The sequence below is a fragment of the Rhagoletis zephyria genome, unplaced genomic scaffold, assembly GCF_001687245.7.
Source record: "Rhagoletis zephyria isolate East Lansing unplaced genomic scaffold, Rhagoletis_zephyria_1.1 Rzeph_scaffold_03514, whole genome shotgun sequence".
Lineage (NCBI taxonomy): Eukaryota > Metazoa > Arthropoda > Insecta > Diptera > Tephritidae > Rhagoletis > Rhagoletis zephyria.
The window spans coordinates 43,491-59,430 of NW_016160597.1; the positions used below are offsets into that span (position 1 = coordinate 43,491).

Genomic DNA, 15,940 nt, shown 5'->3' on the forward strand with positions numbered 1-15,940 from the left:
AGAAAGTAATTGAAAGCGCTTTGATGTGCTTAAAGGTGATTGACCCGGCAAAATTGTTTGAAGTCAATAACACTAAGCGCCATTGTAGTCCTACCATAAAGTTTAGGAGGTCATTTTAAGCAGCGACATTTTTTCAAAATTTTGATCTTTGAAACAAATCTAGGGCGCGTTCAGAAATGCATCAGTCTCTTTTATTTCTAAACTGTAATTGATGGAAATGTCAAATATGCGCCACCACGGTTAAAAGCCGAATTTAATTTTAAACTTAGTTGCTCAAATAAAACATTCCCATCAGTTATAGTTTAGAAATAAAAGACTCTGATGCTTTGGCTTGATGCATTTCTGAACGCACCCCTAATCCGCTATCTAGTAACACCCTTCGTTGAAATAGTTCGGGACGAATTCGGGTCTAGATTGCAACTTTTACTGGATCATTTCGGTACTAGTTCAGGTAGACCAGTTCAGGCCCATTTACGGACCAGTTCAAGTCTACTTCAGAACTTTGTCGGTACGATTTCGAGTCTAGTTCGAGACTTGTTCCAGGCATAGATTTTTGCACGCCAAATTTCTCGAGTACACACGCATTTGTTCTATGCAGAAATGCTCATAGATAATCTGGATGTATATATGCATCAAAAAGATTTTGAAAAAAAAAAAATCGTTTATGTTAGTTTGGCGGTTAGTGCTGGATATATCGAGGACCGTGAAGTTTTGTGCGTAGTCAAATCTCGGAAGGCACATGTCCACAAAGCTATTGCGCAGCCCAACTTCTTGTTCTACAACCCTGAGGGTGAAAGAGTGTATAAGCTTCTTGTTCTCTACATTTACCCCTGCGATAAGCCTTGCTGTAAACAGTAAAGCTTCTTTCGTGATAACAATGTGTAGAGGAGGCAGGTCAAGAGGTACCTCAAAAGCCGCGATTGGTGTTGTTATCATCGCGACAGTGATGTCCACGCCTACCAGTCGTTGTAGCTTACGGAGCTTGGCCTTCTCCTACCAGACGGATGTTTAGTTTCCGGAAGAAGACCCTGACCTCTTGAATAGTTTTGTCTAGATGCGGATTCCATGAGAGCTTGTCATCACGGATAACTCTATGTTATTTTACCACTCTGGAGAAGTGTATCTATTCTCCTTGAATGAGTGGTTCTAGTAATTTGTCCCTTTTCCTTTTCCTTGAGAAAATGACTATGCTAGTCTTCTTGGAGTTAACGTTTAACCCATTTTTACTGCCCCAATAAACGACTATGTTCAGAGCATTCTGTAGGAGTTTGGAGATAGTGCCTTCGAAACTACTTCTGATCAGGCGGACCATGTCATTCGCATAGCCCTTAACGTCGAATCCATTTTCACTAATGTAGAGCAGTACGATGGACCATAGCAGAGCTCACTCCCCCTGCGAGGAACATTTCGTAGCTAAGAATCTGACTCTTTCCTGCCGTAAAGTGGATGTAATGGTTTTGCATTTAAGAACGTTTGCTATCCAGCGGCATTTGGTGTCATCAACCACTTTGCGCCGAACGCCATTGTCCATTAGAGAGTCTTCCGTATTATCGAAGAAGCATCCCAGCGCCACCTTGTTGTCCGCCAAAAAATTTTCCTTTGTATACCTTTACTGCAAGGGATGCATATTGGTATCTATGCAAAGAGTTCCCGCTAAGGAAACTTTCGCCGGTTACATTCATAATCCGGAAATTCAAAATCCAGACATATCAAAATAAAGACAAAATTTAAAATTCTGCATTTTCAAAATACAGACAAATCAAAATACCGGCAAATCAAAATCCAGACAAATCAAAATACCGACAAATCAAAATACAGACAAATCAAAATACTGACAAATCAAAATACTGACAAATCAAAATACAGACATGAGGGGAAAAAATGTCGGTATAAAATTTTTGCAAATCAAAATCGTGTCTCTTAAGTCGTAGTTAGGCTCGCAGAGAGATCTGCGCATAAATACTGTGGGAAAAATACTGGGGAATACTTTTCTAAAAAAATCCCGAATCCACCCCTAACCTTCTTCATCAAAACAATTTCAGTGTACCGGAATTTATTAAAAAAATTTTAATTAGTAAGTATTTACAAACAATCATTAACTGGGTGTATAACATAATCCAGACAATCAAAATCCAGAAATTCAAAAACTTATATTAATTGAGATGCTTAGCTATATTGGCTAAGTATTCTTTGGGAGCATAGTTTTCCCTTTCCATAACAATTGTTTTAAATGTTCAGTTTTCCAGGCGTCGCCGTTTAGCTTTCATTCCAAATTTTCGCCTGCGACGTTTTTTTATATTAAATTATGTTTTAAGAAATACTGAAAATTTGGAATAAAAAATCGCGGCGCTTTCTTTAACAAAAAAAAACGAAACAATATTTAAATATATACTGAAAATTTCCGCCACTTTTTTAAATAGGAAACATTCTAANTCTGTATTTTGATTTGTCTGTATTTTGATTTGTCTGGATTTTGATTTGTCTGTATTTTGACTGGCCGCTTTTTGAATGTCTGGATTTTGATTGTCTGGATTATGTTATACACCCCCCCAGTCTGCGTGTGTTGGTGGCTCTTCGAATTTTAACTTAAGTCAACGACCGTGTAACCTGATGTATCCTTTTTATCCTGGAACCTAGTGCTGCAGACCATCTCGCCTCTGGATCGGACGAATTCAATCAGCCTGAGTCCGTTATTGAAGGTTTCATCATGAAGACTTAGAGGCAGAGCTAGGCGACTAAGTCCATTTCCAACCAGAGTAGTGTTGCCAGCCTTAGTCTACTCGATAACATTAACCATTCGGCCAGAGGCACCTTCCTCTTTAAGGCTAATGAGGAATTCGACAGAGCGCTGTGCTCCACACTCGAAAACTTGCAAACCTTCGAAAACTCACTAATAAAATACTACACTTTGTATTTATTTTCGAAACATGCATGTATACTTTTGTTTTAAATTTTATTGAATTCTTATTATTGTTTCACAATAAATATTGTTAGTAATGGTAGTACATAATTATTATTTTTTTTTTCTTATATACTTTTTTTAATACTAAAAATTATATTATGGAAAACATTTGCTGAATACAAAAAGATTTTCGAATAAAAGTACAAATATATATGTATATGTAATGCTTCATTAAATTTGCTGGCTAAAAATAAACGTTCACCTTTTCTCTAATGATCATCATAAAAAATTTACAAAATATGGATTTTATCATGTGCAAAATTAAGTATTGAAATAAGTTCTTTTGGGTAAGTAATACTTTTAAGGGTATGCGTACATATGTATGTATGTTTGTATATATAAAATGGACAAATTATGAAAAGTGCAATGCCTTCTCAAAGTTAAAAGGAGCATTGTGATGCGCAGTAGTTGTATTGCAAAAAAAAATTGTTAGTGCTTAATAAATATACTAAATATGCGACGTCACCGGAATAAATTCTAAATATAAATATACATACTTACGTATATGTATGTTTTTTTTATGAAAAATGCTTTGATTTTTATGACATTTAGCTTACAAGGACGCAATAAGGACGCATTGTTGTTTTACGTTCAAATTAAATTTTGTTAAGAAAGATATGTTTGTGTGAGTGCTAATAACTGGCATGTGGTTTTTAAAACAAAAACTTTGTTGAAAAAAGAGAGAAACCAAAAAGATATTTTTTTATGGTTTCAAATGGAAAACTATTAGACCAATTACGCTCGCTTGAAAGTCATATGGAGAGGAGTTAACGATCATTTTTCAGTTAAATTGGATTTTTAATAGCTTTTCTCTATTTTATATTTCGTTTCTGATGTTTAAAGTTTTCATAACTAAAAGTATAAAATATTTGAAAGTAAAAATTGTAAACTGAAAAGTCTCAGATAGAAATTCAAAGTTTTAAAGCAATATTTTATTTAAAAGAATTTTTGAATGCTTTATTATATCAAAAAAAAAGAAGTATAATAACATTTTATTATTTTTTAACTAAATTTTTTTGTATTTTGAGTTTACAGTTCGAAACAAAAATTAAAACATTTTTTAACAGCAATTTTTTTAAACAAAAAAATACTACATTTATTCCTTAAAAATTTTAATTAAAAATATTTTATTTGTCAGCTTCAAAAAAAAATTAATGTTTTCAGTTTCAAATAGGACAAGTTTGAAAAAATATTTGAGTTAAAAATCGCAAAATTTTAAAATTAGTCCAAGAAAAAAAAAAATGGGGGTTTTTTAATTAAAATTTTTTAACCATTTTTAGGATTATTTTCAGTTTCAAAAAACTTAGGTTTCAAACATCTTTGAATGTAGGACAACAAAAAGCGTTAAATTTTTTTTCAGTACAATTTAATCGTTATTTTTTGTCGTTAATGCAGGGGACAATCGAAGCCTTTACGATCTCTGAGTTTACCTAATGAATAATTTAAATGGATATTATTTTAAGTTTTAAGCTAACCAAACTTTATTTTTGTCTGCAAAAAACTTCGTAGATCACATTTTTAATGAAAAAGAAAACTTGAGTTTTCAAAGTTTTAATTTATATAAAGGAAATTTGTGTATAGAATTTTTTTTTTTTATTTTAAACTTCAAATTTTTTTTTTAGAAAAGTATTTCAAACTTTTTTGTTTCTAAAAACTGTTTTCAGTTAAAATTGTGCAGTTTCAAAAAGCAAGCGCGCCTTGGTCTTTTCTTTTTACATTCTTCTAAAGCAAATTAAAATTGAAAATGCATTTCATTACAAAAGAACACGCCAACACTAAAATAATTTTGTTTTAACTGGCATATCACACAACAAAAATGCAAATATTCATACAATTTCCATTATTTTCGATAAACGATTTCTGACTGATAACATTTAGGCAACAAATTTACAATTTACTTTTTTAATAAATAACATAGACTATTAATTTTATATAAATTTTTTTTTAATAAATATAATCTCGTTTACTGAACGCAATCGGTTATTCTGAATGTAGTATTTATGTGGTGTTTACACAGCTTGGCACTGAAAAGTATTTTTTCCACTGTTTTTGCTTTTTGAATATTTTTTGCGTTTAAATATGTACTCGGCTTGCATTTTTTTAGGCTAACAATTTTTATTTTTTATAATCAAATCTTTTTTTGATCATAGAGTATAGAAAAAATTTTTTAAAAATGCATCAAAAATTTTATGTGTGGTTGTGTGTGTGTGTAGGAGTGCGTATAAAATTTTACGTTAGAAAATTTCGTCTAATTTTTTGGTTGGGTTTTTTACTTCAAGTTTTGTGATTTTCTTAGTTTGTGGTTGCAGTCAAAAGTCGAGTAAAAATGTAAGTATGTTGCTATAAAAATGCATAAGAATTCAATTGCTTCAGTAGTATTAAGAGTTTCTAAAACCTCCTCTTGCTCTCTTTCTCTCTCAAAGATTTCATTTATATAAAAAAAATTAAATTGTGCTGTGCCTGAATTTCGAATTCTAATGAATTTGGTGTGTGTTTTTATTTTTAAGAGCGGCAATGGTGAGTATAGTTGTTGAATTTCAATTATTTTGTTCATTTGTTGGGTGTACTACTATAATTTTTTTTCCTTTGTTGCAATTATTCGCATTTGTAAAAGTATAAGTAAAACTGTAAAGTTGCTGAATCATCAATTTCGTGTCTTTGTTTGTTTTTTTTTCGCTTACATTTTTTGTTGCAATAATGGTTGTTGCTTGTGTATAATTAATTCCCTTATTTTCGTTTAGTTAATAATTTCGACATAATTTGCCGGAAACAGTCCATAAGTTCCATCGGGTCCGAGCCCTTGCCACCAGCCTTCATCGATTTGATCGATATGCGTTATGATGTCGCCCGGATCGAAAGTAATCTCCGATTCGTCGGCTGTGAATAGAAAAATTAAAGATAATTTTCGCAAATTTATTTTAATATTGAAAATTTATCGATTATTATGTATTTGATGAAGGAATATTTCAAGAAAGGAAAGATATTCATATATTAATCGATATTGATATCGAAATTCTCCTCGACCACTTCAACGGTAAGTCTATCGATAAATTTATTAATCTAAACCCTTATTATAAATCGATATAAAGTTTGGCGATATCGTTNCGAAATATTACCGGTATGATTATAACGCATTTATTGATATTTTCATGGAAGTTGTTATCGATGTTCTCATGAATATGTATCAAACTTATGTATATGTTACTTTTCGAAGTTATCGGCAGGCTTTATTATTATCGCACATAAAATCGTACATAATATCGTACGTAAAAATAAAAAAAAAACAAGCCGCTCGTTTTTTTTTATTTTTCCCCTCTTAAAGTTTTAATTTTTTTAACTTTTTCATCAAACAAAAAAAAAAGAGATCTGCAGTTATTATTTAATTTCTCAGAAACTATCAGGCCTATCGAAAAGTTATGTATATGCGGTTTATAGAGAATTGCATTGGCTTTCGAATTACGATTATTTAATTGGTGCGTAAGGTATACGTGATTACGTAGAACCTGACACGGTAAATTGCAAATATCTCGAAAACGTATCCATAGAAAAACAAATTACTCGATTTTCGGGAATCACCGAGCATTTCTGCATTGCAATTGAATAGTAGCGTCTGGAAAACTAAAATTTGTGATCCAGTGTTATCTGACTATTTATGGCATTAGATGCTAACATAGTAAATAACCACACATACCTGCTTGATAATCGTATAAAGCTCTTGCTTTCAGTCCAACGTCACCCAGTGACTCCTGACAGATGAAGTCATCCTCGTTAACCAAATCAGTCACTGTAAGCACAAGAAAGAAATTCATAAAACTCCCTTCGAAGCAATCACCTAAAGCCACAAGCTTACAATCATTTCTATCCAACGCGCTGCCTAGTCCATTTTTAGCCGATTGTGGTTGTTGCACCGTAACCGACACTTTTGTGCGCACCACTTCCTCCTCTTCCAGCTCCTCGCCCTCATCATCTTGATCCTGATAGAGCGCCGTATCGGTCGCATTGGAGGATGAAGTCTCTGGTGATTGTAATGAATTTGATTTACTATGTGGTGAACGTTTTATAGTGGAATATTGTTCGTCATTTTCGGCAGCATAGTCATCTGCCCCGAGGGTACGTCATCGTTATTGGCAATGGCGGTAATTTCCGGTTTGACAGGTTGCTCCACCTCCACCTCCTCTTCATTTAGTGCATTTGTCGCGACAGTCGCGGGCGCCATTACAACCGCCGCTTTCGCTGCTACTCCTACAACTGGTTCGACCACCTGTGTTTGGGATTGGTGATGGTGAGCAAGTATGGGAGTGGGCACAGTGACTGTGGCTGGCGAGGGCGCACGGTGTGTGGTATGCACAGTTGGTTGATGCTGTTGGATGCCGTTATTGGTGACGGCAATATCCTCGAATTTCGAGAGAGCGACTTTACCGGGTGTAGGTGAGGGTTTGCGTGGTTCCGGTTCAGCTGATTGTGGCTGGTTAAAGGCGTTGATGCGTTGCGCTATGGATGTGCGCGCAGGTTTGGCAGGTGGCGCTGTGTTCAATCTGCGAAAAAGGAAATATTTTCAATGATTAAAGAAAAATGAATGAACTGGGAAACTTACTTTGTTTGCAACTGGCCTTGACTTGTGTTTTGGGTGAAAATTGCTTTGGCGGCAATGACACGGGAACCAATCAGTTCCCGCGCCTCCTGATTGCGCTGCTGGCGCATGCGCTCGGCTTCAGTCATGCCGGCAGTGAAGCTGCTGGCAACAGTTTTCTCCGGACTTAGGGGCTGTGGAGAACTGGAGAAACGAAATGTGCGTAAAAATTGGAGTACATTGGAGTATTATTTTATAAATTACTTTCTATTACTTTATAGTTTCACTTACGTTTTGATCGGCACATGCGCCGGCTGTAGCTTAGACGTGCTAATAACTTTCTTCTCACGCTCCAAATGCTCTTTCTCTTCGCGTGTACGCTGCTCCTGCTCGAGTTTGAGCAACTGCTGTCGCTTTGCTTCCTTCTCGGCAGCAATGCGTCGCTTCTCCTCTTCCTCTTCCTTCTTCCAAAAATCTTGCATTACACTTGGATTCAGCTCCTTCGTAGGTATGACGCGAGTATAATTTGTGCCAACAGGTGTCTTCTGCTCATCCGGCAGGCCGCGGGGCTCTTTGAAGCTATACGTTGAGCTCACGGCGCTCAACTTCTTGACCAGTCGCTCCAAATCGATATCATCTTCATTGCGTGCATTTATTGTCAAATGGGCGCCGGAAAGTAGCTTGGCGACATCATGTATGTGATTGGCACAAGTTCCCTTGCGCAACACCGGCGCGCCTTCACCCTGCAGCAGGAAAGGGCGATAAAAAATTTAAAAAGGAGAAACAAGATTAAAATGTATATTTTTAATATAAGCTCAAGTGCCAATAAGATATGAAAAAGGCAAACATAAAATATTGGTAAAGATAAGCTTTATCGCGGCCAGCGTCATTGGTGTTAACAAAAAAAGTGTATATTTCAAAACTTTGATAACACGGAAAGTCGTCGGAAGAGGCATATTCCCAATAAACTGTGAACGTACCATGTCTAATGTACATACATATGTACATTCCTAAAGCATCAAAGTTCTCGAAAATTTTGCTGAGCTAAGCATTTAATGTGAGAAGAAATATGAAATTAAAGTATATTGTACTATGCCTTTGTGACACAAAAACGAGAGAATTCGAATTGCATGCATTTTTGTGTTTTTGGTTGACTATTTCTCGGATTCGCCTATATACATAGGTAAATGGGTAACATACAAAAACAAAAAAAGGAATGAGCATAGTAAAACTTCATTATTAGTTGTTTGACTTCTTTTAAACTTTTTTATTAAAATTTTTTTCATTTTGAATTTTATTTTACTTTTTAGTTTTTTTTTTGTTTTGGTTTTTTTAATTTTGTTTCTTCTTGCGTTATTTAATTTTTACTTTATTTTGCATCTTCTATTTTTTATTTCTTTACTTTGCTTCTTTATTTTTATTTTTTAAGTTTTTCCATTTTTACATCTTCTTTTTAATTTAAAATTTAAAACATATATTAAAAAAAAATTGTTTCCAATTCCAATTTCTTAATTTGAATTCATTTTTTATGGGCTTCTAAATTTTTTTTTAATCTTTTAATTTTTAGCAATTCGTGATACAATTTAGGTAATCCAGTTCCAGTGCAAAAATTAATTATAATGCACGATTTTTTTACATTTTTGCATTATGTATTTACATATGTATTTTTATTAAAAAAATTTGTATCTAAAAATTTTCATAAAAACTCCTCCACTGCTCACTAACCTGCCAGTTGATGAGTAGAAACTTTTTCAAGCCCGTTTTCGGATCTGCGATGCGCACAAAAGCATACATAATTTTGCCGCTATTTAAATCCTCGCAGAGTTCTTCGACTCCACCCTCACCACTGCCCACAACCTTTAGTTCATTCGTTTGACCTTCGTAGCCATAAAGTGACCTGTGTAATAACAAAGAATATAGTGCATAGTACAGTGGAAGTGAATATGTAAAAGTAAGTAATTTCATTTTAAACGAGAAAGCAAAATACTCAATTACAACAATCAGCACTCGAAAGGGCACAAAAGGCATTGACTAGCAACGAAGATGGCATTAATTGTGGCATAATTAAATTTTGTGCAGAAGCAGCTCGGTTACAATTCACACACTTGCTGGCTTTGCATGTTCGTATGCTTGCAGCATTGCAAAAAGGCAATGTAAAAAAAAAACGAATATTAGTGGTAATGAATGAAAAAAGGAGGACATGAGAACATTGAAGCAGTAGTTGTGAAAAAAATGCACAACAAATTTTCAAATTCACAACTAAACTGTTAGGAGAGTTAATTAAAACTCAACTGACTTTCACATGGCATACAACTGAACACTATGTATTATACAGTCGCACATACAAGTAACATACTTGCATAGGAAAGAGGGTATTAGCATATGCATGCTGTATGTACATATGTACATAAATATGTTCGTATAAAACATACATCAACGCTCCACTTCTATGCCGGCTGTAAAGAGAAGTATACCATAACTCCATTCGTTAGCGAGTTTACTGCTATTGCCACTTGGGGGTCATTTAGTAGTCGTAGACATTGTCACAACTCACAATTTTCGTTTTATTGCAATGCTGGCATGCCAGAAAGTTAGTCGCAGTGCGAGATTTTTTCACACATGTGAAATGAGATTGTCCATGCAGTTAGACATGCATACATACATATGCATATGTTAACTCATTCGAAATTCTACTAGTAACGTTATTTAGAATGAAATCATAATGCTATAGTTATTATAGCTAGCGCTCCAGAATAAACAGGTTTTGGTTTAAGCCGTTTCTACAAGATATTGGCTACCTCAATAGTCCGGGTAAATGTATATGAAGGTCTGAAAACCTAAGAAAAAGGTCTATTATGCAGTTTCGAGTGAGGAAATTTAGCAACATTTCCTTTAAGCTGAACAAAATCTTTAAAGTCGAACAACCTTTGAATAATTTGTATTGCATCATACCTTTACTCCATATTTAACATCTATACAAAGTATGTACATACTTAATAAAATACTTCTACCAAATGACTGTATATTATTACCACAAAGTGCAAACGTTTGTAAAGATGCGTCTGAGCTAATAAGCACAATGCACTTACGTACATACACAAATACTTATAAATGTCCACACATCTTTAGGTTTATAGCAAAAGCTGCAATCTGTGATTCAAAATAAAACTTATTTTTTATTACTTTTGACACTTCTACCGGTTACTCTTGCATATCGCACAACGTCTTCAAAAGGCACAACTCAAAATTTGGCATTTTTGAAATTATGCGCTAAAAATGTAGTTTGAGCTTTTATTTACTTTTCAGCAAAAGCTTCGAGCAAATTTTTGTTATAATTTGTTTAAAAAAAACCTAAGGTAAAGTCACCCTTGCCCATATGATTAGCATGTGCTACGAAATAGTTTTTCGCATTTTCTGACGAACATATTATTTTGCGTTGTGACTCTTTTGAAGACGGTGTGCGATATGTTAGCGCACAAATGTATACCTACATACATATGTGAGTATGTACATATATGCATATTTCTTGTAGTTGACTCATGAGAATGCAATTAAGTACATATGTACATATCTGTGTTCATATGGAATAGTAGAATATGTCGCAAGCCTGGCTTTAGTATAATGCGGCATTCGCAGCATACGATTGCGAATAACTCAGTGGCACTGTGGTGTTGAAGAACTTTTGGCAAATAAACGTGCAAGGAATAGTTCCGATACTAGCAAGTCAATATACTTATTAAGTCTTATCAAAAAAATTCCGTGTCGTTTAAAGGATAAAGGGAATGCCGCATTAAAATAAAGCCAGCTTCTCGACATAAGCTTCTATTCCATACGAACATAAATATGAGCGTTCGCACGACAGTCGGGTCTACGTAACCGGAACGACCCAGATTTATATTTGGCCAAGGACTTTGGGGAACTTGTATGCTGCTACAACAACAACAACACAGATATGTACAAATGTGGTTTAAATGCTTAGAAATCTCTGCCACTAATCAAGTATGTAAATATATACCTAGATGTTTTTATAACATTTAACAAAAGCCAAAAGAAAGTTGCTTGTAAATACAAAAGAAGTGAATGGTTAACGGAAATTTCTCCGCAGCTAACATTTTTTGATCACATAAACCGTATACGTACATATATACATAGTTAATACAAATATCAAAACAAAAAAATTTAGCTGAAAAAATGAAGTAACAAAAATTATTTTACCCACAAACTTACCAATTTGTGCTGCTCTTATCGTCCAGTACATCTTTCCAAGCGGCTACGATTTGTGCGCGATGTTTCTCAAAGCTTATAGCCATTTTTTATGAATTTATTATCTAACCGTCACCACAAAAGTTGAAACACTTCCGGCCTTTATTTCCCGTCCAAATAACTTTGTATTTTGAGAGTGGCTCGACACTGACACTGCCTTTAACGACGCTGACGAAGACGACGACTACGTTGTGGTTATTGCCCACTCCAATGCCGACGACCTTGAAAGACGGTTTTGGCACAGCGCCACGAACAAATACACCGAACTTGACAAATGTGGCGCTTAGACTGCGTTGCCTGGCTGGCTGGCTGGCGATTTGCTTGCTTGCAGCTAACTCGTCTCAGTTGGCGTATGCAGCACAATAGCAACCTGCCTTATTTTTCTTCCAATTTCACACACTTTCCCAGTGCNGATTTGCTTGCTTGCAGCTAACTCGTCTCAGTTGGCGTATGCAGCACAATAGCAACCTGCCTTATTTTTCTTCCAATTTCACACACTTTCCCAGTGCACTTTTCGGACGGCTAACACCTGCAACACTAGCATCGACACCCGCTTTGCAAACGGTGAACAACTACACCCAGTATTTATAAATATATTGTATGGTGGGTGCGTGCGCGCGTATCGTGCACCTGTTTTACCCTACGACTCCTTTTTGGATTTTTCCCAACTGATTTAACTCTGCAACTGATTTACGCACTCGGCGCACCCAACACCTACCTTTACTTAGCTATTCCTTCACACACAAGTTGTATGTAGGTGATTGCGGCCGCTTACTGCTACTGCTGCTAGTCAATTAATAATTCCACGCAAGTGATTTTCTGCGTGGGTGCTGATGTATTCTTTACTTTTCTGGTGTTACTGCTGCTGGTTCCACCACCCCGCCGATACGTCTAAAAACTGGGCACATAAACACAGCAAGTTGCCGCTGTCACTGCCACTACTTCAGCTACTAGCGCTTGGCTTTCTAGTGCCCTCAAAATTGATTTTTCCGCCCGGTGCACTGGAATTTCGCATCTGGCGATGCAAGGTGTTAAATACTTTTGGACACTTCACTAGCAATTCTTTTGTATAAAGCTATTAAATAAAATTTATGTTGCACATTTTCTAACCAAATTCCAAACTTTCTGCGGGTTTTATACAGTAAATAGTGGTTCTTGTTATTTACGGCTGGACAAATTGCTGCCACTTCCACCAACGGCGCTGCACTTGCTTTTATAATCCCGTGAATTAGCAGAGCGACTCTGTGCAAAAGAATTTCTGATTGGTGGCCAGCAGCAGAGGAAAAATATCGACGATACTATCGATATATTAATTGTTTGCGTTCTCAAAAAATACTATCGATATTTTCAAGCTATCCATCCTATCGGCTGTAAAGTAAGACCAATAAGCAGTGTTGCCGTTTTGGTTACTTTTAACCAATCTTGGTTATTTTTTTCTTGCCTGTGAAGTTGTTAAGATCTTTCCCGTTTTGGTTATTTTTTAATATTTACTGTAGTTTTTAATTGCCATAGGCCAGCTACACCTCCCGAGGTTGAGGAGAGTAGCAGCAGCAGTGGCAGCCCCAGCAGTAAAACCAAGTAAAAATATTTGGAATGAATGTATTAATATTACTTACATATGTGTTTATTTGTTTTATAATATACAGAATACATAATATACATGGTCGGCTAAAGACTACGTCAAATGAATACATACTTAGATAGTACATATATAAGTACTTCGTATATGCGGACTCCAATACCACGTCTTGTATGTACAATAAAAAAGGGATTTGGTTATTCTTTTTCCATTACTGCGTACTTTATTAATTTTAGTTAATATTAATAATAATAATGTTATAGCAAGTAGGTTCAGTGTAAATACCATTCCACAGTTTTGCGCATTTGTAAAATTTATTTACCATCGTATATTTCGAGCGAGGATAAGGTTAATAAGTCCAATCTTTAATTGTTTTATCTTAATCTTAAAATATATACTTGTACATGTTCACGCTGATTAGGTATTTTATTGATTCTTACAAAGAAGTTGGAAACTGTGTACCTATGTACTTATTTAAAAACATCATTTGGAGTCTGGTAATGTTTACGAAGATATTAACATTCATACATATGCATCTAATACGGGAAGAATGATTTTCTAAAATATGTAATTACATATAACAGCCTTAAAAGGATTTACTTTTCAAAAATGCAAATAAAAATTTATTTTCTTTGGTTTGTTAACTTTTTCTGTACGTACTATATGAAAGAATTTGTGAAGGCCTGAATTGTTAATCTAATAAAAAAAATGGTTATTTTTCCTTACATTTGGTAACTTTTTCGTCTAATCTTGGTTAGAAAGTTCTTTGAGCGGCGGCAACACTGCCAATAAGCACCATTAACCAAAAATACAAGATCACGCAAAAACGCGACGTTGTATTTGTATTGGTTTTGAGAAAAAAGTTTGTGAAAGCGGGTTCATCAGATGAGCATTTATTTACATCAGAAGCACCACTATTTTACACTTTTATTTAACTAAAGAAGAGTTAATTCAACATGACAACACATTTTAAAGCTTTTAATGAGCACTTTACTTAAATTGTGTGCTTAAAGTAGCTGACATTAATTTTGGTTTTCGTTTGTTGTCTTTGTTTTGTTTACTTTTCGCACGTTTTCCAGCGAAGCAAGCTGGCGTAGAACTCGATCAAAATATCTATCTTCTTTCACTCGCTTGTTCTTGCGTGATCTTGTGTAGTTCGTTTATGAATAAGTACGTTCCCGCGACAGTCGGGTCTACACACATATATATGTACGTAACCGGAACAACTCAGATTTATATTTGGTCAAGATCTGCTACTCCAGCAACACGCCCCAAAACCTCTTTGTGGAATATTATCGGAAAATATCGATTATTTTCTACCTTTAGTAGCCAGGGTTGCATGAACGAGCTGCAGTTTTGTTAAGCAATACGATGTTTCCACGTTTCATAATTCGCTCTGTAAGAAATTCGCAAAGTAATTCGTGAATTACCCTGTTTCCACGTCACACATTAGTAATTCGTTTTTCAGCTCTAGTTCTTGTTCTTGTTCTTCGCTATTTATTATTATTTTTGTGTACTGCAAATATCGAAGATGGATCTACAATTCAGGTTATCATCCACAATTCTAATTTATATGGAGAATGTTTCATTAACATTATTCTATAACTAAAAAAACTGCCAGCACATGGGACCAGGCCGGTGAAAACTTTGATATATTTCCGATAAATATTAGAGAAAGCACCGATTCGTTCGTCATTCGCATGGTATTTCGAACTAAATTATCTACAAATGAGGTAATTCGCTGTCAAAATTTTGTATGGCGAATTACGTAATTCGGAAGGTAATTGGCAAGGCGAATGACGAATGGGAAAGCGAATTACGAATGAGAGAGCAAATCAATCAGGAAATGAATTTTTAAGAAATACAGCAAGCCATATTGAGCAAAGTATTTTTGAGCTCCTATCCAACATCCACAAAAAGGTCTATTTTCTAAAAACTTTCGAAAATTTGGATATTTGCAGAAATTCCAAAACAATTTGCTACATTCTTGCCAAACCGACATCATTTAGCCAAGTCACACACCAGCCGACATATGACTCGGAAATCGGAAGTAAAGTAAAAGCGCCATTGACAATTGTTAATTCTTGGTAGCACAAAGCAAAATCAACGCTGACATCTACGCTGTTGCATCCGATGGCCGCCGCACATTTGATGTCGCTATTGCCTACATTCCATTCAAATTCCGCACATACCACTTAACTAAAAGAAAAACACACTTTAATAAAATTGTATAGAAAAGCCACAGAGATTCATATAGTCCAATGTATCGGTTGTCGGTGACGGAGTCGCGGTGGTAATACACATACTTGGTTACTTGCTAATTTGTGCTCGTCCGATCGCTTCAGATGATTTTCTCCACTCTCGCTGTTGACAAATCGTGAAATTTTTGCGCTAGAAAATCCAAAAAAGTGTATTTTTCTCTTTGTGTGCGTACGAAGTGAATATCAAGTGAAATTAGTGTAGCTATTTAGCTTACAATAATTTATTTGTTTGTTAAAATAGTCCTCGGTGAGGGGGTAGACGAGCAGAGCAGAGCGTCAACTTTGCATTCCAAATTCTTGCGTTA

General features: G+C 35.2%; 1 protein-coding gene across 1 annotated transcript; it reads right to left on the reverse strand.

Annotated features, from left to right (window-relative positions):
- Window positions 1-5,265: 5,265 nt before the first annotated feature.
- Window positions 5,266-12,186, reverse strand: Abp1 (Actin binding protein 1). The gene is given in 8 exon segments (XM_017624148.1): window positions 5,266-5,839; window positions 6,654-6,746; window positions 6,813-7,067; window positions 7,070-7,497; window positions 7,557-7,736; window positions 7,824-8,275; window positions 9,258-9,429; window positions 11,760-12,186. Coding segments are annotated over 8 exon segments (1,803 nt in total). The 5' UTR covers window positions 11,843-12,186; the 3' UTR covers window positions 5,266-5,699.
- Window positions 12,187-15,940: the final 3,754 nt, after the last annotated feature.